The sequence below is a fragment of the Vulpes lagopus genome, chromosome 15 (genome assembly GCF_018345385.1).
Source record: "Vulpes lagopus strain Blue_001 chromosome 15, ASM1834538v1, whole genome shotgun sequence".
Classification (NCBI taxonomy): domain Eukaryota; kingdom Metazoa; phylum Chordata; class Mammalia; order Carnivora; family Canidae; genus Vulpes; species Vulpes lagopus.
Genome location: NC_054838.1, coordinates 17808778 through 17833620, shown reverse-complemented (window position 1 = coordinate 17833620; position 24843 = coordinate 17808778). Strand labels below are relative to the sequence as shown.

Below are 24843 nucleotides of genomic sequence, written 5' to 3'. Positions count from 1 at the left end.
TACGTCTACTAAGCGCTATGGTGTACCAGGTACAGTAAATAACCCAGGGTGGGGGGCGAGGGGGGTGGGCGGTGGCTGGTCGGGCCCTGGCACACAGCAGGGAGGCAGTACATTTCAGTGGAATGAAACAACACTGAATTGACGTCTCAAGTCTGTGTATGTGGGACCAGACACAAGGTCAGAGGAGCTCTCTTTGCTGCAAGCAACACCTCTCCCTCCTTCTCTACACCAAGGGGCTGAAAATATCCTTTCTCTTTTCTAAGCCCAAGTTGAGATCAGGCAATGAGACCAGGTATTTCTCTTTTCCAGGGGATCACAGTGCAGAACAACCAGAACTGAGCTGCAAACTGGGAGCCACGATTCTGCTGCTAACTTGCTGGGTGACCTGGGCAGGTACATCCACCTCTCTGAGTTTTAAGCCTCAGTGATAATTAGACTTAATGAGCTCCACACTGCCTTGCCTTCCTCTTAGACTAAGGGGTTGGGAGCAAGGGTTCACTGTCACCAGCCTCTTGTGCCTCCTGAGCAGTTTTGCTTTAGGTTGCTCTGTACATGCTGCTTGGGTGCCTCCTGCCTCCTCAACCATCCCCCGCACCCGACTGCCAGCTGGCAGCAACTCTTTACCATATGTCGCCGCCGCCTCTTGGGTTGGATGCCCTCCTGCACATAGGGAGGCCATGGGAAGCCCTGGGGAGTGGAATAGCCACTCTCGCTAGACACCTCCTCGGAGTCTGAGTCCTCCTGCCTCGGCTGGGCAAACTGTTTTTCCGGATAGATCTCCTTCAGCCAGCCCTCAAAGAAAACTTCCAGGCAGCGGCCAGCCTCTGCAACTTCTGAGTCAGGCTGAAGGGGAAGGAGAACAGTGATGGTATGGCTTGTCTCCATCAGCCCATCTCTTCCAGGTCCCTCAAGAGCTATACAGAGTACAAAGCCTGGCTAGGTTTCCTGGAGGTCTAAAATGTGACATTTCCTCCTGAAGACTCACGATAACCAGTTTAGTATAATCTCTTAAAGCAGAAGTGACCCTGACAGTTACCCACAGACAGCCAACCACTAGCACTTCCCCCTTCTTCCTCCTAAGTCCATGCTATGGCCCAAGTGTGGGAGAGAGCTTATCAACACTCACTACAGGGGACCCCAGAAAGTCTGTTCCCAGGTCCTCGTGGCAACTCAGGACCAAACCTGATTATTCCCATCCAGCCATGAGTCTTGGGGTCACTGGAAAATACAGGAGGGGGAAAACAGGCAAGACATACATAATTGAATTTAGCACAGTTCCAGAACATGAGGCGGACGTCTGACACCACCTCCTCTGGGGTGGTGTAGTGAGCTGGGTCCTTCTTTTGCAGCTTCCTCCGGATGATTGACAGGTCCATGGGCCTCTTGATAATCTGGTAGTAATGCCGGGCCTTGGGGCAGAAGAGAAGGGGAAGCAAAGCAGGAAGAGAGAAAGGGTAGAGGTACAGATAAGGAGGAGGGAAAGATGGAGAATGAGTTGGAACGGAAATGAAGAAACACAAGAACAAGAACAAACGGCACCAAGAAGAAAAGTGGAGAAAGAGGACAAAGGGAAAGGGAAAAAGAGGAATAGCTCACTGTCTAGTCAGGCATGGTGCAGTTGGTCGCTGGGCTGGGGGGCTGTGGTGGCCACGGCTGGGTCCACTAGCCCAGACACATATCAACCCAACTTCCAGCAGCCATGCTCCGAGCCGGCCCTGGGTACCCCTGGGACCCACCCCGGGCCCAGGACCTTGGGAGCTGGCACAGACAGATGGCTTTCCTTACCAGCGGGCTGACAGGTTCGTGGAAGGGCAGGCTGAGGCTATTGCAGCACAAGGACAGAACCAACTTTTCACACTTCTGCAGAAACCAGAATGGCAGCACGTTATTCCACCCTGGCCTCACCTGCAGAAGAACTGACTCCAGCAGGATCAACTCTGTCCCATGGGGTGTGGACCACCATGCCTTCAAGGCAGAGCACAGCCCCCCCATCCCCAGGCCAGAGGAAAACAGCTGGCAGGAGGGAATTTACTGTAAACCCCTGATGGGCGATGCCTGACAGGCATCGCCCATCAGAGAGGTACCTGAAGAAGCCTCCCATCCCCTCAGAAAGGCCTCAGCCCTGGCACAGGGAGGCTGTTCTAGGCAAAGAACCTTGTTCCCAGAGACCCTTCCCTACCTTTTGGTCATAGATGCTCAGGCCAGGGGTGGCCCGCATCCCGGGTTGGTAATAGCGGGCATTCTCACAGTCATACTCCATCTCGGGCTGGGTCAGGCTGCGGCACAAGGTACACACCCAATCTCCCCTGTGGAGGCAGGTGAGGCCCAGTTAGGCTGCAGCACGTGGCCCAAAGTCACCTCCTCTGTCGCTTTGCTCCAAGATACCCGAGGGAGAGGGGAGGTGAGTAATGGCTTGGGAGACTCGGTCTGTAGCCCTGTAGCCCTGTAGGGAATGGCTTCCTAACCTCAACAAGCTTGAAAGAAATTTAGTAACTTGGGGTAGAGTGAATCCAGACAAAAATTAGGACTCAGCAAGGGGCTGTGACGGGAGTACGGGGACAAATCTGTGTGTGTAGAAGGAAGTTGGGAACAGACAAAAAAAGAAAGCCATTCAAATATCAAATATCTACCCATCCATGTGCAGAAAGCACACAGCAGTTGGGCCACTGACTTACAAACCTGCAATTCACACAGGCCCAGAGGGGGAGGGAGCCTAGCCCAGGGAGCTGTGTGGACTGGGAACAGACCTCCTGGAGACCACCCTGCTAGGCAGGTGGAGGCCTGGACAGGCATGGCTCACCCTGGGAAGCCAAGCAAGGCCGGCAGGTGGCAGGAGAGGTGGAACACCTTAGGGCAGCGGTCACAGCACAGTAGCTCTCCCCCGTTGAGGCACACAGCACAGAAGTCCTCATTCTCTATTGGTACTGGGGGCCCCTTCTTGGCTCCAAGGGTCCGAGGGATGAGTCTTTGTTCTTCAGGAGATGCACCCTCCCCTTCTGGTGGCTGCTGTCCAGCCAGAGAAGTGACAGTAACCTTTCTTCCCCCCAGACTTGGGGCCTGGATGGCATCAGGCAGGTTGTTCTGGCTGACCTTGAAGAAGAAGGAAGTTGGCAGAGCACAGCACCAGTGAATTGCACCAACTTATTCCAGGCCCCCAGGCCAGCTGAACCCTGTGAATGCTGGGACAGCTCCTTCTAATATACATCTCACAGGTCCCTTCACAGCCAAGGGTAAGTCTGGCCAGGCTGTAGCCCCACTCAGATCAGACTCTGGACAGGGCCAGACCCACAGCTAGAATTCTGACAGAAGCAGAGAGAAGAGAGGCTCCTAGGGTGGGCCAAGTTCAAGGACAAGACAGAGCAGAGTGATACCTTAATGGACATGCTGGAGGACTCTGTGCCACACTCGATGATCAGCAGGAAGCTCCCATCCTGCTCATTCTTCTGGGGCTTCAGCTTGAACACAGGCATCTCTCCCGAGGAGGCAGCACAGATCTTAAGCCGCTCCAGCCGCACATAGGGAATCTTAGGCTCTCGCCTGCGGCAAGAAAGACACCCCTGGGTCTCTGGAGGGGCCTCCTCTGCCCCCAGGCTCTGTCAGCTTCATCCATGATCCCACAACTGAACTGCTGCTCCAGACCTCAATCCCACTGTGTGCAGGCCCACGGTTCACCTCCCCAGCCCTATCCCCAGAGCCCTTTGCTCAAAGAAAAGGGAATTCCTAAAGACGGAGGACCTTACACAGAGTACAGGCCTCCTGGCACCGGAGCCAGGACACCCTCCCACAAGCATCTCAGACTCCCAACCACACAGATCCTACTCCAAGGTCTGGGATTGAAGAAGACAGTTATAAGTAAACTTCTGCTTCTAGTTAAGTCATCAAGGATGCTGACTTCTTGTGCCAACCTCCCAGGACATAAATGAAGTTGGAGGGTGAGAGAGGGAGGTTGGGGCAAGAGCCTGTTACCTGATACTCTGGTTCTCTTTTACATTCAGCTCCAGGGCTTCTTCAAAATTCTCATACTCTAAGGCAAAAGATAATTACCTGTGACATACATTTGTGACAACATGCTCTATAACCCATACCTTCCACTCATATATTCTACTCATACCTTTAGCCACATACTTGTCACACAATTGTTACCCACACTGTAATCATTCATAATGGTGGAAATCCTAACATGGTTCTCCTTCCTAATGATGAGAAGAAGGCTTCCTTCTTTTAAAAAGACAAACAGGCTGTTTCATTCAGTTATGTGTCCAACTCTTAGTTTTGGCTCGGGTGGTGATCTCAGTGTCCTGGGATCAAGCCCTACATCAGACTCCCTGCTCAGCGAGAGTGGAAAATAGAGAATCCCCTTCCTCTGCCTCTCCCTACATGTGTGCTCTCTCTCTCTCTCTCCCTCTGTCTCAAATAAATAAATAAAATATTTAAAAAGACCAATACAGGGGTGCCTGGGTGGCCCAGATGGTTAAGTATCTCCCTTCCACTCAGGTCATGGTCCTGACCCCATTTTGAGCTCCCTGCTTAGCAAGGAGTCTGTTTCTACCTCTCCTCCCCACCCCCACTCATGCTCTCTCTCTGTCTCTTAAATGAATAAATAAAATCTTTAAAATTAATTAAAAGACAAACAGATATATAGGGCACCTGGTTGACTCAGAAGAGCATGTGATTCTTGATCTCAAGAACTTGAAGTCACATGTGACACAGAGATCACTTAAATTAAAATAAATTAAATTAAATTAAAAGTTAAAAAAAATATATGTGCTCTCAGTAGTCATTCTGTATTGCCTCTGCCTTTTCAGCCAAGCACTGAGATTTTAGTACTGCCTGAGAATCTAGTTCATACTCCACAGGCAAAAGGCTATAGCCCTACCCTGAGTAGTGCAGTTGAGCCTGTATGGATGGGCAGGAGGCAGTATGGGAAGGGAGGAGGAAACTGGCATTTACTGAGCACCCATTTAGCACCAGGCACTGTCCTAGGCACTTTCCATGGGCAAGCAGGGTCCAAAATATTTAATTGCTTAAAATCCAGGGTCCCATTATTATGCTGTCAATAAGAACCAATAAATGTTCAGTTGGGTCTTTCAGTCAGTGTGAAAAAACAAGGAGAAAAAATATTTCATTTTAATTTATTAAATGTACAGGAAATAGAGTGATCATTACAAACTAAACACATATCCTACACTAGACAGAAAAAGTCCCAAATACTCACTTGGTGGTTGCTTTCAAACTTCCCAACTAGCCCTCACCTATACAGAAGAAAGCCCCATTAGAGGTGTGTGGGTAGCTGAGAAGAGAATCAGAGCCAGTCTCCACCAGTCCAAATTCCCTTTACTCTGAGGCACAACACAAATTCAGATGACTGCCAGGTGCAAGACAAAGCAAGGCAAATTATTGTTACTAAGAGAAAGTCATCAAATGATTCTACTGTAGTTATTTGTTCCAGGAGTCTAGGAAGTAGCTCTGATTACCCCCATTGACAGAGAAAGAAACCAGCTCAGAAAAGTCAAACAGAAAAGGACAGAGCTCATTTTCTAAGTTAGAGATAGATACTCGACTCTGAAGACAGATATGCTCTTTTCCCTAAAATATTTTGCCAAGGCTAGCCCTTTTGGGATGAGTTCTTCCTGTTTCCCCCACTGCTAACCCATACCTCCAGAACTTTTTGCATGGGAATACGTTACACAAGCCTACATCATGGCCTGGATCAGTCCTAGTACACATACACACACACACACACACACACACACACATACACATACACACAGTGAAGGAGACAGAACAGGCACTTGTCAGTCAGTTCTGGAGGGAAGAAGCAAATGTGCCAGAGGGAGAAGCACTGCTGCCTCACACCTAAAGTCTGTCTCCTGACCCGTGTCTCACCTGGAAGTGCTGAGCTCACATCTATGCCAGCACAATACTTCTGACTTGCTTCTGACTTGCACCTCACCTTTTGGGTTCTGGTACTGCTGTAGAGCCATGGCTGTGCTGACTGCTGGGTCCACTGGAGGTTTCTTCACAGAGAGGTTAATTGGCTCCTCCAGTTCTGAAGGGATAACCAAATCCTTGGAAACCTCCAGACCAGGAGTTGTGGGGTCCTGTCCCAGAGAGTCAGTGAAGCGGGAAGAATCCTCACTTTCCATCTTTCAAATGTGAAAGGCCAACAAAAGTCAAAGAAATCAGACTTTTTGCATTAGTAATGACAGAGCCATGAAGCTAAGGACAGGATAAGCCCTTCAGTGGCCACCCCCTTGCCCAGTGAGATAAGCAGGAGTTGAATGTCATTTCCCCAGGACTTACCTTACACAGGGCGTTCCCAAGAGAGGGGTCAGCCCCATCTCCAGGGCACAGGCTCCCCACAGCTCCACCAGAGCCAGGACTGCCACTGGATGCAGTTTCCGGTTGCGTGTCAGAAGCCAGAGGCATGCTCTGCAGTGGACAAGTAGCCAGACTTGGCAGAGTCTGGGTGGGACCAGACATCAGCTTGGGCCTGGCCTGTGAGTGATCACTTGCTAGGCTTGTGATGGCCTGGGAGGAATCACTCATCAGACCGGGCACGGTCTGGGGTGTGCCACGTACAAGACTGGGTATGGTCTGCAGAGGACTAACTGTCAGGCTGGGCACAGCCTGGCTCTGACCGCTCAGCAGGCTTGGGACCATGTGGGAAGGGGCAGCAGTCAGGCTGCTCACGCTCTGGATCTGCGGCTCCAGGGTCCTGGCTAGCCTGGTAGATGACAGCTCCATCTCTAGCGTGTTGGAGAAGCCCATGATGCTCACTGAAGTGGAGTGCTGCAGGAGAGAAGACAGGGCAGAGCCAGCTGTTAGTTGGGAATGGAGGCAGGGGAGGAGACCTGTGACCCGCAAGAGCGCCTATGCTCAGATTTCACTCTGGCCTCAGAGTCTAGTAGCTGCAGGGAATTCCGCACATGAAGTCCTATTCCCATTCCCCTATGCCAAGGAGGCTGGCAGGCTCTGAGAGAGAGGCAGGCACAGACTGAGGACACTGGTGTGCATGTGTATATGTTTGTGAAAGAGACAGAGACAAAATAGTGTGGGGGAATGAAAGCAATAGCCTACCACCTGCCCTGAGGGTAGTACACACACACACACACACACACACACACACACACACACACGGAGCCACCATCGGCCCACACCCCTGGCCTCCCACCCAGTACCCAGGCAGAGGGTCAGACTTGGGACTGACTTCCAACCTCACACTCTCCTCTGACTAAACCACTAGGGCCTTCTCATCCCTTCTGGCATTCCTGCGGGCTAGTTTCTGCTACATAAAAATGGGAGGAAGTTCAGAAGGCTCAAACTCTGATCTGCCCCAGGCCTTCTTGGAGATAATGCCAAGGCCTAGGGAGACCCAATCAGTCCAGGGGAACCTGGGCCAACTCCAGGCCCTTTTCTTTCTTCTTTCTTTTCTTTCCTTTCTTTCTTTCTTCTTTCTTTCTTTCTTTCTTAAGATTTTATTTATTTATTCATAGACACAGAGAGAGAGGCAGAGACACAGGCAGAGGGAGAGGGAGAAGCAGGCTCCATGCAGGGAGCCCGATGTGGGACTCGATACCAGGATCACACCCCAGGCTGTAGGCGGCGCCAAACCGCTGAGCCACCGGGGCTGCCCATCCAGGCCCTTTTGTATAGGCTCATTCAGACCAACTCCAGAACACCAGCATTAAGTGAAGGCTTTGACCAAAAGATGTGAAAGCCTTTCCTATTCCCACTCTATCTTCCATAGACATTCTGAACCAGAGGCAGAGAACATCAGAGCAGCAGGGTCTTCATATGACCCAGTCTAGACAATCAGTGGATGAGGTAGTAACTTCCCAACTCCAAGAACTGTTTTCTCCTAACTGCTTGATGACGTAGAGAGAAGAGACCTAAAGGTTAACAAAAGAAGTTAAAGACATAGAGATTTCTACACTGGATGCATTCCATATCTTAGACTGGAGAAACCCTTTCATTGGGGGGCTGGGGGCGAATGGTTTAAATGTAATCTTTAGGAATTTATAAGTTTGATATCCCTGCTCTTTTTTGTAAGACTAAAGATAAAACAATTTGACATCTTTTGAAAGTCAAAGGGGAAGCAAAGAGTAAACATCTCTAAGCTTCCAAAATCAATGTCTTAAGCCTTTCCCCATGAGTAAGATACTCAAATTTCCACAGGAAAATAAATACTTCAAATACCGTCTCAAGTTTCACTATAAAATTAGCAAATCCATTTAACAGTGAAGAAAAGGCTGCCCTTACCTCAGTGAATCTCACTCCCAGTCACCCAGTTTTTCAAGTCAGATGCTAGGAAGGAAGCATCTGTGGGACCTCCCCCCTCCTTCATTCAGGCTACTACCTAACCTCATCAATTCTCCCCTTTAAGCAATTCACATATCTTCCCACTAATTCCTCTCTCTTATTGCTGGTGCCCTAGCCTGGGTTATACTCCCATATTTCCCCAGACTACAGTAGTAGCCTCCTCAGTGGAGAAATATTTTCAAAACACAAATCTGACCACATCATTCCTTTGCATAAAGTCCCACAGTGCAATTCCACCATTCTTAGGACAACTGTGAAATGATTGCCCATCCCCGGTCCTACTCTGCAGCCACAGTTCTTACAACAACCCTCCCACTCTCTGAGCTCCAGCCACTTAGATATTTTTTTTCAATCCCTGAAACATGCCAAGCTTTCCTTCCACCTACAAACTTCATCCCCTTCAAACAGACCGCTTCCTCCCCGTGGAACATTCTCCTATCCCTATCCCTGTACCACTTATTCTTCTAAATTCAGCTCACCTGCAGTCTTTTATATCAAAGCCTCTTTTCATTCTGTAGCCCAGACCTCATTCCCCTCCTTTTACATTCTTATAAATCCCCCACCACCCCCCCCCCTTTTTTTTTTTACTGTATTCTCATAGTTGTGAGACCATTTGATTAATCTCTGTTTCCTCCATAAATCGTAAATTCCATTAGGGCATGGACTGTACCTATTTTGCTTACCCACTATATTTCTAGACCCAGGAGCAGTATCTGCCTGAGTACATGAATTCATTAGCTATTTAAAACTTTTACTTTTTTTTTTTAAGATTTTATTCATTCATTCATGAGCGACACAGAGAGAGAGAGAGAGAGGAAGGCAGAGACACAGGCAGAGGGAGAAGCAGGCTCCATGCAGGGAGCTCGATGTGGGACTTGATCTCAGGTCTCTAGGATCACACCCCGGGCCGCAGGCGGCGCTAAACTGCTGCATCACCAGGGCTGCCCTATTTAAAACTTTTTAAAACAGTAATATGTGACTGTGTATTCTACTAATCTCAAACCAAATAAATAGCAGCTTTGTAATATTAACAACTGAGTCTACGCATTGATTGTCTTTATGTAGCTAAAAGTTATTGAGCATTTCTTCTATGTGAGGAAATTTGCTAAATGTCTTACATACATTTCCTCACCGAATCCTCATCACAAACATTAAAGGGCTATTGTGAAGGTAACAAAAACAAATACAAGTAAAGGTTTAGAACAGTGTCTGCCACATGGCAGGTACTCAGCAACTCCCAGATACTGCTATTGCTGCCCTGGTACTATGACTGTTAGCATCATTCTAGTGGCCTGCACTTTACACTTGAAAAAAAAATGAAGTTCAGCAAAGACATCTGAAGTCTTTTATGTTATTGAACACATCATTTTGTAAATTTCCATTTCCCTTTATTTGTGTTCACACACAGAAATGCAATTGATTTTTATGGATTGACCTTGTTACCCAGAGACCTTGCTGAAGTCACCTGGAGGATTTCTGTACACACAAATGATGTCATCCCTGACCAGTTAAGTTTTACTTCTCTTCCCTGCATTTGTTTTCCCAGCCTCACTCTGCCAGCTAAGTACAGGAAGACCAGGTCAAGTAGAAGGAGTGATAGTAGCCATCCTTGTCTCATTCCTGATCCTGGGAGATCCTTTCAATATTTCACCAACTAAGCATGATATGTGATATGGGATTTTTACCGATGTAGAATCCAGAGCTTGGGCGCTGAAGCCATACTTTTGACTGTGGTCTGGGTCTGTTCTCTGTGCTTAATCATCCTCCCCTCTCACACACTCTGCACTTCAGACTCTCTGTCCCTCCCTCTCCTGCTCTCCTCAACCTTCTCTCTCTTTTTCTCTCCTGTTCTTTTTTATCATCTCTTTCTCTTCTCTCCTAACACTTTCCCCCTTTTTTTTATTAAAATGTGTTAGTAAAGCTTATACGTTCTGTTTTTAATTCTCAATTTTAAAAGCAGATGAGCTAAATATAAATGCCTTTTGTCTCCCCCATAGAAAAGTTCATTTTTTATATGTTCCTTGGTAGTTCAATAGTGTTCAATGAAAAGACTTCAATTTGCTCTACAGTCTAAGTCCCAAGATAAGAAATATTGAGGAGAAGGAGGTCTGGAGAGAATACTCAGAGCAAATTGGGTAGATTAAGCATGGAAAAGCTATCTCAAACATGCCCTGGCCTGCATCCCTTGGCATCCCCACTGTCCTGTTTATATGCTACCACAGCTTTCTAAGGTTCTATCTTTCCTTATCTATGGACAAGAATCCCCAATGATTGTTGCGATCCTTTTTGTCATATATGACAGCCTAATCCTTTGACCTGGTTTCTTTCACCTTTTCCCCATCTGACATGTATATTTATTGCAGCTCTAGTGGTCATCTCATCTGCCAATGACATAGATGGCTCTCTCTATGAGATCCTTGGTGCCAAGCATTAAGGACACCAAAATCTACCCAGGACAATCCCAAGTAACAATGATCAGGTGCTGTATCTGTCACAAAATATGCACAACATTAAATCCCCAAAGATAAAACTCCCCAGATTGGAGGTAGGCTATCTCCACCTCTATCTCCAGATTAGAGGTAGGATATCTTCATAGGATATTAATTCCCTTGTCCTGATTACTTATTGCATATCATGAAGTGTGACTTAGTACAACAACTGAGGAGGGCATGCAGACTGAGCCACAGGAGAATTATGGAAATTCTATCAGTTTATTTTGATCTGGACTTGCTGAACCTGCTCCTATAATACCCAGCACACAGTACAGGACCAATAACATATCCTATGATACTGCAGACTACACTAGTCTCCTTCATGTCCACATCCATAGCCAATGTCAAGGTGGCCAAAGCCATCAGGGAGTTGGGCGGGGGGGAGCTCTGGAAGTGGTAAAAAGAACCTGAGAAATGTTCATGGGAGGATTCTGGGTATGATCTCAGAGAAAGTGCAGTGAGGAAGCCAGCCCCATCCCTCTTCTACAGGCTATACAAACACAATGGCATTTTGGGAACATATGTACACTGTGTGTTAGTATTTTTGATACTTCATTTGGCTCTTTGGAGTGAAGAGGTACAAAATATTAAAAGAGAACGAACTATTTCTTGTGTTGGAAGAAACAGAGGATTGAGAACCTACATCCTACCCTGCTGCCGGTGCTACAAGGTGAGTAGGAAGAAGGGCCAAATTTCCCAGCTAGGAAAGGAGGCTGGGTCACTGGGGCCTGGAAGGAAGGACAGAGCTTCTTGAGAGCATGGTAGGCTTGGGAGTGTGACCGTGCTTGACATTTGGTGCCACACACACAGGAGGAGCTCATCTGTCCGTGGAGATGATGCTGACTGCCCTCTCTAGCACCCAGTATTGCTCAAGGGTCAAATTAGAGAAGGCAAAATGATATGGCCAGCTGTAAGGTTGGTGTAGGGCAACCACTTCCAAGCTGTCAGCTACATAACAGATACTTTGCCTTCTTTGCATACAAAACCTACAGATTTCATGAGGGAAAAATATGTATTTTGTGGTTTGCGAGTGAAAATAAACTATTTTCTAGTTCAGGGGAGAAGAGAAGTAAAAAATGCCAAAAGCATTAACTCTGATAATAAGCTCAGGCCATTTCTGGGGTAAGAGGGGAGATGCTGAGCCTCCTACCTCTCTTACCTAGCATCTCCTCACTTGCTCCTAATTTTCTCTCCTTCCCCCATATTGTATGTTCCTATCTCTGTCTCGTTCCTCTTCTTGTTTTTCTCCCTTTATTTCTACCACCTGCCTGATCTGTGACCTGTCTGAATCACCTCACCTGGGACGTATAGAATCTATCTGTCTGAACCACCTGCCTCCACAACTTGCCTGACCTGTAACCTCTCTGAACTGTCTGACCTTCAGCCTCTTCTACTAGTCATCTATGCAATTCTTCACCTACATACCTGTCTTCTATTTGACCTAAGCTCTTCTACCTGCCACCCCCCTCGTCATCCTTGCCATTCAGATCTTGTACTAGAGTTTGATGTGCTTACATTACTGCAATGATTATTACACAGTGTTGTCAAAATTCTGAGAAAGCACTTGCATCCAGCAGAAAAGGAAACTGAGACACAGAGTGATGACACAGATTTCCCAAGCTTATATAGGCCCAAGACTAGGAATCTGGGCCCAGCCTTAAAAATCTGCTGGCTGGTCTTGATTTTGTGCCATTAGCTAAAAGGCTAGTGCTCTAGTAAGACATGATAGAGAAGTCAATAAACAGACACTTAATGCACATGCCCTGAGTTTAATATAAATTTTAGGTTCTTACAGCCAGATAATATTTCTGGGGATAATGTAGCACAAATATGGTGGTGTTCCACAGAAATTAATTTTCCAAATATCTGAAACATACCTCTTCCGGTAACAAAAGGCAATTGACTTTAAAATATTATTTTGAATGGGAGTACTTCTAGAACACTTCACATACCACCTCGTCATAATAAACAGAGTATATGGAGCCTAATGAGACCATTCTTTAGTAACATAAAGGAACTTGGATGGACCTCTATTGCTGGAGTGGACCGTAGCTTAGCCTGTCCTTTCACCGGATGACCTCGCAATGTGGCACTTTTCCAGGTGATGTTTCCTGTCTTCTCCCTTGTTAACAGCTGCCATTACAGAAGTCCTGACTCCTTGCTTCTACTCTGCTTACTGCTCTAAGGTACAACAACCCAAATTTCCAAAGGAAACCATACAACTAAGCTTGTAGTCAAGACCTCTGGCTAGACACCTGAGTGTGGACTTGTGATCTCATGCTGAACAGAGTGTGTAGGGTTTATGACATCTGTTCTTGCCACTGCTCCAAGGCTTCAGCTGCTTACTTCTGCTTTTAGGATTTTGCCCTGTTGTTAGAATTGTCAAAGACTGACTACCCTTATAAATGTACAGAGAACAAGGGAGCAATGACATCAAAAATGTGTCCTGGAAACACATTGAAGGCCTCCACTCTGGTTGAAGGAAACAGATAAGGAGACAAGGATTGAGGTAAACAGATTTGAGTGTTTCAATAACTGTACATCAGGTAAACTGGTTGAACAGTAGTAGATCTTCAAACAACTGAATCAGATACCCGAGGAAGTGATAGCTTTCCTAGCAAATGTGTTCCCACGTTGATCTTAAATAGCAAACTCGCTGCTCTTATTGACAACAGCAAATGCTCCCCCACCTCGATGGAAAGTTCTTGTACAAATTAACCATGTGCACATAACCATGATAATATATGCTAACTGACCAGAGTCAAATGGGAAAACTTTCATGGGTAGTGAAGAGAGAACTAGAGTGCCCAGTGCCCTGATGATTCAGGAAAGACAGAAAAAGCAAAGAGGATCCCAGAGTCTGAGATGGAAGGAAGAAGAAAGGAATAAGTGGATTCCAGTAACTTTGAAGTAAAAGCCAGAATGAGTGGAACCCTGAAAACCCAAGCCTTGGAGATGCAGGAGACGCAGGCCAGAGTTATTTTGGCCAGGGCAATGTAAGGAAATTTAAGGCCCAGGGAGTCCTATTTTCTCATGGACCAGGAGACTTAGACAAAGATCCTGGATCTGGTCTGAGTGAAATCAGGCCAGAACAGAGGAAAGAGCCTTCCTAGAGGCTGTAAAATTCAGGGAGCCAGACCTGGGGAATACTTGGCTTGGTTCCTGAGGACAGAGCAGATCTGTACAGCTCTGTCATTGCTGACCAGAACACAGACATGCCCTAAGAAAGCCTCTCAAGGCCCTGGGAAGATTCTGAGCAAATTCTGCTGTTGAGGCCAGGCTATGAGGACATAATCATTGCTGGAGTCGAGAGTCACGATCTGGCCACAGCTGTGGATCTGGAGACTGTGAAGGCAGGATGCCCAGCATTTCCTTACTTAAGCTAAGATTTAGGGTAGGAGTTTAAGCAAGATACTTCCCATCTCTGGGCTTTAATTTCCTCCTCCACAGGTTAATGTAAATCTGAGTTGTAAGAATCAAATTACAAGCTCAGGCATCAAAGGGCTTGGATAATGATGTAAATGCTCTTTCATGTGAGTCATTATCTCTTCCTCTTCTGCGTCATTCTCACTAATGTGGACCACAGGAATGCCTATGCTTAGACATCATTTACTAAAAATATATCTCAGACTCCTCTGAAGCTATAAGCATCCTGGTGGTCTCTCGGTGCTCTGTGGAGGATGTGGACATGTGAGCAGAAAAGAGGTCCCCCTTGCAGTTAAATTAGGGCTTCGACAGGCTCTCTGTGGTGCCTACAGCCTCGCCTCCACAAGAGTTTTGAGGAAGAGAGTGTGTGTGTTTTTCATCAGTTGACTTGTTCAGAAGTACAAAATGAAGCCATCAAACTGTTTTCCAGTTTCACTTAGGATGTAAGACATCCTGTTGTAGTGCTGCAACCGTGGTCTCTCTTCAGAGTGGCTAAGCCAAGATTAGGCAACTGTGAGGGACAGACAGATGTCAAAAATTCATTCCAAAACACCCTGCTGGATGTAGGGAAGGTAGTAGGGGAAGCTGCTTCTGAGACTGCAGAGCTCAAGCCCGTCCAAAAACTTTCCTATCTCACTTTCAGTTCAGTTAGCATCAACTTGAAAGTATATGTGCACAGCTGCTGTGCTATCACCAAGCTGCTGTGCTATCACCAAAGTTCTCTCCATGGCGATGTAAGGTCAGTTGCAGCTCAGAGTGTGAGTGAGTCCCTGTGGAACGCAGAGAAGCACCTGATGCCACAGCTTCCTCTGGTCCATGGCCTTCACGTAGACCTTTGACTTCCCCGGTACTCAGTAGGCCGTCACAGGCTTAGGAGCGGGCTGGAGGCTAAAATATCTTTACCAGATAGAGATAACCAGAAGAGGCTGGGTTTTAAGCCCTCTCCCCGGCAGGGCCTCAGGCTACTCCAATGATTGTAAAGAGGAAAATCCAGCAAGTGAAAGGCCAGATGGAGTCTTGCTTCTCCCACTGCAGAGCACAAGGAGAGGCGATCTAACCTAGCCCCTGAACATGAGCAGGGTCAAGAACCCGTGCTCTGGTCCTAACTTTGCCAATGCTCTGCTGTATAGCTCTTAGGTGGTCACTTAACCTCTCTGTGTCTCAGTTTCCACATCTTTCAAAAGGGAATAAGAAAGTGGCCTCCTCATAGTACTTCTAGGATAAACAGAGATAAAATGGAATAATCCATGTAAAAACCTATAGAAACAGGTAGAAAAATACTACACAAAGTGTTATCATTCAATGATAAATTGCTCAAAACGTTGTTCAGTGTCCTCAATCTTCACACCCTCATCATGCCCAATCCCAGCTTCAAGGCATTGAGAAAGCCCTGTTTCTTATTTCAGTAGCTTTGTGTATAATCAGTACCTCTCTTAGTCAAGAAGACCCAAAGGATCCTCTGAGCCAGGATGGCAACACTGGGGTTCCTTTTTAGGGGAGTCCAAGCCAGGAATAAGCCTATAAAACATCAGGGAAAGGCCAGGCCACCTGCCCCTCTGAACTTCTGCATTAGCCCAGTTTAGTAAGGGCCAAGGCCAGCTCAAAATGAGAAGATAAGAGTTCCTGGGACCTTCACTAGCCCCACTGCCAACCTGTAGCCACACAGTAGGGCAGCAGGCCCCTGATGCTTAGAGAGCCCTGTAGGCCACCTGCACAGGCAACACAGACTTCATGCCTGCACATGGATCACCTCCTTTCCTTTGTAATGTGTGTAGGAACAGAATCAAGACCTGTGAAACAAGCAGTGGCATTTTCTGTAGCGCTTCTTACTACCACTTGAGCACTGGCAATCCCCATGGTGCCTTCTGAACTACTGACATCTAGAGCTAGCTGCTTTCTGGTCACCTTCTTATGTAGCTTCCACAGAAGACCACCAACAATTCAAATTTAACTTTTTCCTCCCCCCAAATAGGCCCTTCTTCCCACGCTCCCATCTCTATGAATGGCAACCCAGTGGGCAAGACAGACCTGGGTGTCAAGCCAAAGGACCGTCTCTCCATCGCTTCCCATTACCAATCAGACTCCAAGTCCAAAAACTCCTGTGATCTGATCTCTTGAAGTCCATGCTTCTTCCTTAAACCCAGTGTTACTGATTCCATTCAACCACTCCTGATTCTCGTCTGTACTATTTTGGTCTCCCTTCCTACAGCTGAAGTGACCTTTCTAAAATTGAATCCAAACCGTGTCCCTCCCTGCTAGAAATCCTTCATTTGCTCCTCACAACCCCCAAGACCAAATGCTAAACTCTGGAACATCGTTTACAAGGCTTTCCAAGCACCCTGGCTCCATTCCCTAGTACACCTCATGTTCCTACCATGCCAAGTTATCTGAAACCCCTCTAAGGGCCCCAGGCTTTCTCTCACTTTTGGACCCTCTTACTAGCCATTCCCTTTGATTATTCGTTCTAGCCCTCTTCATCATCCCTCTTCACTAGCCTAACTACTTCAAATCTCTGCTTAAAATCAGGTCCCCTGGGAAGTCCTCTGTGAGGGGTTCTTCTAGGTTACCCGCTCCTTCTCTGCACCCCAATGACTATCCCAGCACTTTATCACATCTGTTGTCATTGCTTATTTAACTGTCTGTCTCTCCCACTAGACCATAGGCTCTAATGTCACACTGTTATTTGCTGATATGTGCCTGACACCTAGCAAAACACCTGGCACACACTAGGATATGAGTATATATTTTTTGAACATTGAGTGAGTAAATAACTGGATGGATGGAATAAGTAAGTAGCCTAAGTATAAAAAGTTAAACCCCCTGAGAGCCACAAAGGGCCTACTTATAGCATCTCTAGGGCCTCTAGACCAAATGGCTTTTAACAGGGCCGGATGGGCCCAGCACAGACCAAAATCCACTAATACCAGAGGCCTAGCCAGACTTTAAGAGCCACCAGGGATTTCCAAGTTACCATTTCATTTTTGCCATCCCTACTTTTCTGAAGTCTCTTCTCAAGTATCACTGGGATAGATTGATCTAAGATATGTGGCAATGGTGCTAGGGGAAGCATGGTGAGGGGCAGATATACAAAAGAGCTACAGAACCAGGGATGCAGAGCCAGAGCCATGTGCAGAGCTGAGTGTGCAGGCTGGGGGGCATCAAACAGCTGACACAGCTTCAAGTACAGGGCTGATAGGAGGTGCCCAACAGCCTGAGGGTACCAAGCCAGAGAAGGCAACAGGACAGTGGGACAGGGCCAAGGGATACAGAAAGGGCACAACACATCAGTGAGGTTCCAGCTAGGAGGATGACAGAGATAAGGGTGAAGGGCAGGGATAATGGGAGCACAGCCGAGGAGTTGTGGCATTCTGAGCTGTTGCCAAGTAAATTAATATTTCTAGCAAGCAAGCGCATTGGTGGACAGGAAAGGCTCCAGTAGCTTCTCTTCAAGAGCTCTCAGTGTCCTTAGCCACTCAGCTACCTTTGAGGGACATTCCTGCAGGCTGTTCACCCAACAAACCCCACTGATTCAAATTCTAAAACCAATCACCTTTGGATTGTGCAGTCACATAAAATATTTTCCCCATTTTTGTTGCAGAGAAAAAACAGTTGGTCTTTGGATTCTGACAAATTTCATTTGAAATAACCCTCAGCCCTTTCATCCACTAGCTATAGGGCCCTGGACCTCAGTTTCCTTGGCTAGAAAGTGGGGACAGCCACCTCACAGAACCGCAACGCCCCATGCACCATGCTAGGTGCAGTGCAAGTGTGTAATAAATTGGCTTCTTTCCCTTCTACTTTCCCCTTCCATTCTAAATGAAGGCCAATCGGTCCCATATTCAGTGGGAATGGGAATTGGGCATGAAGCAGGACCTAGGTTGCTGACTCATTAGGATAAAAGACATGAGTCAGGGCTGTGTAATATCCAGGGATGGAACAGGGACACTCCACCCCCCCACCAGTCATCCTCATCTGGTTCCCTGGGGTCTTGGCTGGCAGTGGGTCCCACATGGCCATGGAAAGCAGGCTCCATTAGTACCTTTCTCACCACACTTGGAGAGGAGTGCGGGATGGTGCTGTCTGGTGGGGGGACACCAGGAGGGGTTTCCTCCCCAGACCCCTGGGGCAAGTTAGCAGCAGTATTCTTGTCCAGTGGGAGAGGCGGCTTTGGACCTTCAGATGTGGGGTGCTCATCCGAAGCCTGAAGGAGAAAATAAGAACTTGGGTGGGTTTTATGGCAAAGAGCAGTAGCAGCAGCAAAGACGGATGCCCATCCTTCATTGCCCATTGTCACCAACTCCATATACATTGTGAACTGCTAGAAAATTTTTCAGAAAGGAAGATACTCTTATCTAAATTCTTCAGGAAACTACATCCTAGTATGACAGTCTTAGGATAAAACCGAAACCAAGAATTCTGGGCTAACTGTCATATTCACCCTAGCAATCCTAACACTTCTGACATACATTTTGCCTGTGGGACTCAGTGAACCCTAGACCTTTCTCTGCCATCATCAGGATGATTTGCTATCTCCTCAAAGGAACTGAGCCTCAGAGGGAGACATTTGAAGCATGATCTGACACTGTCAGTGCTAAAGCATAAATGTGAGGCCTTATATTTTATAATAAAGTTAAAGTCCATAAAGGTGCTTTGAAGATATAAATGTGATTACAGATTTAAAGGAGACACCACTGGGGGGAAAGGTGAGAAAGGATAGGGAGAAGGGGCTAGGACGAGAAACTCTGGAAAAAAAAGAAAGGCACGAGTTACAGATGAAGACATGGAATGCAGCAAAGATCCCAGAGGTACAATCTGTACTTCCTCAATTGGCTCTTAGCTGAGAGAAGAGAGGAGCAGCACTCATCACCCCTCCAGGGAGAAAACAAGGCCTCTCCTGTGGAATTATAGTCAGCAGACCCAGATCAAAGTCTTGGTTCTGTCACTCAATGTTTTATGATCTCTAGGCAAAGTGCCTGCCCTCCCAGACCCCCAAATCTGTGCCTATAAATAACAGATGACATAGCCTATCTAATACTATTGATAGGATAAATGATATAGTATATATAAAACATACCTAGCTTAGGAGGTTTGAAGCAAAATTTAAGTCTATAGCTGTGTGGTGTTATAAAGATGTTACCCACTAGCATCTAATGTATACCTTTGCTCCACTCCTTAAGTTCTCCCCTCCCATCTAAGATTCATAAGTTCCCAGCAAGGGAAGTGAGAGGTTACATAGATAACAGGCAGCCTCCCTTCTGTCCTGGCAGTGGCAGGAGTCTAACACAGCTCAGAAGGTTCTATTGATGGACAAGGTCCCTAGTGTCATCTAGAAGGACATGGCTAAGCCAGGCCACTCTGGAGAGTATGGAGCCCAGATCCCTATTGGGACAAAGTACTGTGATTTCTGGAGCTTTCCTGAGATGGGCAGTGGAGCCCAGAAGAACTTGAAATGTGAGTTCTGAGTTCAAGGCCACCCTCCTGTGCCTCCCTTGTGGCTGGGGGAGGGTGGGGAGTAGCTTTGTTTGCTGAGTGGTCCCAGGACAGGGAGAACATATGCCCTGAGCCACCGCGAGGCTCACCTGTGCAGCATCCTCTTGGCTCTGGGACTGGACGGGTGCTGGCTGCCTCACAATGTAGTTGATCTGCCCCACAATGGTTTGCTGAAGGTGCTGAGGAGATTTGGTCTGATTCAGCTGTAGGCTGGGCTGTTGAGCCTGAAGAAGAAGCTCCAGGTCCTTCTGCATCTCCTCCAGCTCAAATTTGTGGTGCATTATATCCATGTTCTGGGAACAGGCAGGCCCAGGAGGGCTCCCATGCTGACTAGAAGCTGGATGCTGGGATGGAGGTAGAGGTGGCAGTGGCTGCTGCTGGGGTGGGGGTGGCGGAGGTGGCGGAGGTGGCAGTTGCTGCTGTGGCTGCTGCTGAAAGTGGCTGAGCTTCAGCTTCTGGTGGTGGCCAAACTGGACTTGGATAGAGGGTGTCTGTAAGGTGGGCTGGGCATGGGCTCCTTGCTGAACATCCTGCGGGGGCACAATGCATACTGGCTGGGAAGTCGGCTGTTGCCCCAGCCGTTGGGATGTGTTCTCCTGCTCCACGGGGGGCTGGGTTTCCAGCCAGGGCTGCATCAGCTTTGGTGGCTGCGGATTGCAAGCCAGCTCCTTCTCCCTGGGCAGGAGAGTAGAGCACTGCAGAGAGCCTAGCTGTTGGGGTGCCATCTCTGAGGGCTGCCTAAAGCTGTGGGCTGAGTGTATGCTGGGTGGGGGGACCTGGCCTTTGAGGGAAGGCGAGGCTGGGGAGCAGTGGGAGCAGCACACAGATGAAGAACACAGTGCTGGAGACTGGAACTTATGTGAGGGGTGGCTAAGAGTCTCTTGCTGAGCCACTGGGGACTGGTGGCTTTGATAAAAGGATGATGGTCCCTGTAAGCCTCCATAAGCAGGAGTATCTGCCCGGGACAGCTGTCCACCTTCAGTAGTTATACAGCCTGAAAATTCAGAAGAGAGAGTGTTTTCCAAAGGTATCTGCAGCTGTTCCCCACTTCCTGCTCCTGGGACCAAAGGACACCATGCAATAAACCTTTACCAGGTGTGTTACGATTAGCAATTCAACTCCTGCCTGGGAAATCCCACCCCTGATCTCCAAGATTCAGTCTAGAACGCTGAACCAGCAATAGAACTCGCATGGACCTTTGGGAACCAGAGACATTTGAGAAATTAGCTCAGCTTTCTCCAGATGCTTAGTCCTCACTGTTTGTATCCCACTAGAGAAATCATAGGCTCCTTTAAATAGTACCCACTGCTTTCAAACACAGACTCAGACCAAAAAAAAAAAAAAAAAAAATCAACATTGGGTGTGGGGAGGTAGCATGCTGGAGTGTCACAAAGGAAAGAGAGCGGCCCTGGGATAAATGACCAAGTCTCCAAATATACGTGTGAGGCGTTGTGTTTTGGACCAGGAGGATGTAAGGAGTAAGGGAGCTCCAACATCAGGTCAGGGGCAATACTAGCACTGTCCTGAGGTCTCCAGACCCTGGCCTATGAGTAGACAATATCTATCCCTAGCTCAGTCTCATAGCTTCTTCAGCTGCTTGTTTTGATGAGGCTTACTGAGGGAAAGACTCAGCAGCTCGAGAGCCAGAGGTGTGTTCTGTTCACCTAAGTCCCCCAGTGGACATGGGGTGCTGACCCCCAGCAGGGGCCCACCAAAAGTCTATTGAATTAAATTAAAGGGAAAAGGGGAGCAAAACCTCAACCTAAATTTTATTCTTCACTCTGTCAAGTTCAAAAAGCTTTCCTAGACCTTAACAACACAGACCAAGGCAGCAGTTGGTCATTAGCTTAACAAACCTACATGGGGCCATCAACACAGGCATAGCCACAAGTTGTCTACACTCCACCTGAAGACTGAACACCAGGAAATCACTGCAGCAGGGTAGCTCAGGAATTATGTGCTTGCATCTGAGCTTCGGGCAGGGAAGAGATGTTGACACTGCCCCTCTACCTCCCTCCCCACTCCACACCCCAATGCTGATATCCATTTTGTGCCTACACACACGAATACCCTTGTAGGATCACAGAGACACAGATTCACCTGCACTGCCATCCAGCATTCTGGAGAGCAGGGCCTCTATCTTGTTTCCTCTCCAGCAATGAAACCAAGGTAACAGGGCATTCATGCAGAATGGAAAGCTCAGATTTCAACTGGTCCTGTTACAAAAGTCCTGTGTTGCCATTGCTATTTAAGTTGTCCCCTCCTTCCGAACCCCCCGCCCCCCACACATGCATGCACACACATACACACACACACACAGGAATGACTCCATGACCACTGGGAGTCTCAGGGGGTGTTTTCTCTTGGGCATATGCTGACCCACCCAGTGAGCTAAGCAGGCATGCTTTATTCATTTTTTGCAATTATGTAAAAGCCCACAGGGTGGGCTCTGGCTCACCAAGGGAAGCCAGCTGCTTGGTCCAGAAGTTAGGCTCCCAGGTGAATCTGATACTCCAGGGGGAGCCAGGATCTGTGTTACAGTTTGCCTCCAGCAATCGCTGCATCTGAAACACAATCTGATAACAGCACCAAAGGTCATTTCTTTGGGCATCTTGCACCTGAATGACAACTCCCTCTCCCTCACTCTTCAGGCAGGTTGAAGGGCTCAGAGCCACGGGTCTTTAGCCTCAGGTCCCTCATATGTTCATTTCTTTGCACCTTGGTAGCTTCACATCCTTTCCCCTGCTCTTGCCCCTCCTCCCACCAGGTGATCCCCTTCCTCTTAGCCAGGTTTAGACCCTTATCTTTTTGGGGCCTTGAATGGTCTATAATTCTCAGGCTATCACCTGGCAGCCCTCTCAGGAGTTCCATTCATTCTACCAAAACCTCAGTGTAAAAGCCTACGGTGGTAGACATTCTCAGAATTCCCCACTTCCGTCCTTCTGCCCACATGTAAAACTGCCCTTGTCATCCACCACCCTCTTCCTCCCTCATCAGTTGCATCCATCTCCTATCATGAACTCTCCCTTGTATCTAGGACTTTGGCAAGCATCCAACTCACCCTGCCATCAGCCTAGTTTACCAATGTCCTGGTCACCATCTTGGCCTCTTCTTCCTGCATCTCCTTAGTGTCAATCACCTTCATCTCCCTTTCCAGTTCAGGTACCATACCCAGACCTTTGCTTCATCTAGAGACCTTCGTCTGCAACGACTGCCCCCAGCTCCAACTAGCTCTTGCTCTTTCTGAGTGCACTCTCCAGCCTTACAGAACTCCCCAAGCCCCCTGGGGCCTGATGAGCTGTAACAGTATCACTAGGGCCTAAGCCCCTCCATCTCACCGTGGTCTGGTAGCCTAAAGTCAATCCAGCCATCCCGAAGCCATTTTATCTGGAGTTGCTTCAGTGATCACTAACCTTGGGGGCACCATTCTTTTTCTTATCACTTCTTTTCTCCCTGGCTTCCTCCTCTTCCACTGTCCTTGACAACTAAAGTCCTCACTTCTCTTCTCAATTCCACTTACCTAGTGCCTAGCTCTCTTATCACCTCCTATTTCAGTGAATAAAAGGGATCCAAAAGACAAACTGCTGCAAACTGGTACGCTGCCTACCTCCAAACATCATATGGAGACCTTCCTGTCCTCCCTCCTCAGAGCAAGTACCTTTTACGTGTAGGGTCAGCTAGTTCACTCTCCATCCTACATCTCTATGCCTTCTCAGTATGCTCACTCCACCACATATCTCTATCATCAACCTCTTCTCCCAAATAAACTTGTGCAAATGTCTTCCATACTTAAAATCAATCTCCCAATTCTGTTTTCTTCTCAAGCTACCTCATTTCCCTTCTTTTCACTTCTGTTTCTACTTCCTCCCCTCCTCCCCTCATTCTAGATTTTCACCCTCCCATTTTGCTGGAATTTCTTTCAAAATATCACCAGGGACCTCCTGATTCCCAGATCTCAAGAATTCTCTTCACTGCTCATCCTCTTTCACCTAGATAGCAATGATAAAATTGATCACTTGATATTTGAAACTGCTAATTTCTATGTACCACCCCCTCCTACTTTTCCTGCAATCCATCTTGGACTGTGCTTCTCACCCTCCTTCATTCTTCTTCCTCTGTCTATGTTGAGAATTATAGTATTTTCCTCAGTCTCAGATGTCTTCTTCTTCCTTCCACAAACTCTTCCTAGGTGATACCACCAATACCTCAGTGACTCCCCCTCTCTATCTCCAACCCTGACTTTCCTTCTGACTTCCAGACCTATCAATCGATAGAAATTTTAGACATCTCCTTTGCGATGCCCTACAGGCACCTTAGATTCAACATATCACAATATAATCCCCACTAACTTCTTTCAAAATTCTTGCTCCTTCTCCTAGTCTTCACCATCCTCACAAACCCAATACCTCAACATCATACTCCTTCCCTCCAACCCCATTTAAAACCAAACAACTGTCTCTGGGATGTCTAGAACACTGCTAATGTCCAGGCTCATGTCTGAATCCATGACCTAACACAGAACTACAGAATTTCCCACCTGACTTGCCCAGAGGAAAGCAAGACCCTTTCAGCACCTGTCCTTGGCACGTGGGGTTTGGTAAAAGATACTTTTCACTTACTAACCCCAAAGCAGTGATTGATGAGTTGGAGCTCTTACCAGCTCTTTGCTGAACAGGAAAGGGACACTGGTCTTGCTGCAGACAGCCCAGTTGATGAAGTTCTGCACATGCTCAAACTGACGGTTGAGAACCATGATGCTCTGTAACTGCTGTTCCAGCTTCCGCTTTCTCTCATTAGTAATACCCTGAGTATGGACAGAGAAGGAAGAGTCCCTCTTCCTGTTCTTGGACTTGATGCCACCTGTTTGGGGAGTCTGGTGGCCCATGTATCAGTGTGAACCCTTATGGGGTCAGAGGAGACTGAGCCCCCAAGAGGATGACAGAGCACCAGAGTGCCGCCATGGGTGGCAGAGACACAGGGAGGGAGGGAGAAGGTGGGTGGATTTTATAGTGCAAACAGGGAATGGGTGATAAATGAATGAGGACACAAACAAATGTCTAGATCTCTCAGGCATAACTTGTTTCATGACCCTCTCTTCTAAGGCTATAAGCCT

The 24843-nt window shown here is 47.6% G+C and overlaps 1 protein-coding gene across 3 annotated transcripts in view; it reads right to left on the bottom strand.

Annotated features, from left to right (window-relative positions):
• Positions 1-24843, bottom strand: part of TRIM66 (tripartite motif containing 66) — a 53124-nt gene that overhangs the window by 6759 nt on the left and 21522 nt on the right. For 2 of the 3 annotated variants that reach the window (XR_005983854.1, XM_041729612.1), the window contains exons 7-19: positions 24388-24534; positions 22189-22306; positions 19820-20724; positions 18280-18441; positions 6304-6792; positions 5954-6146; positions 3967-4024; positions 3372-3537; positions 2801-3090; positions 2180-2306; positions 1786-1860; positions 1257-1409; positions 625-843 (exon numbers count right to left, since the gene is read on the bottom strand). Coding sequence is in view for 2 of the 3 variants with exons in the window: in XM_041729612.1 (XP_041585546.1) it covers positions 625-843; positions 1257-1409; positions 1786-1860; positions 2180-2306; positions 2801-3090; positions 3372-3537; positions 3967-4024; positions 5954-6146; positions 6304-6792; positions 18280-18441; positions 19820-20724; positions 22189-22306; positions 24388-24534 (3102 nt within the window). In the remaining variant the exon portion in view is untranslated. The remainder of the gene's footprint in view (positions 1-624; positions 844-1256; positions 1410-1785; positions 1861-2179; positions 2307-2800; positions 3091-3371; positions 3538-3966; positions 4025-5953; positions 6147-6303; positions 6793-18279; positions 18442-19819; positions 20725-22188; positions 22307-24387; positions 24535-24843) is intronic. The other variant, XM_041729610.1, reaches the window with a different exon arrangement.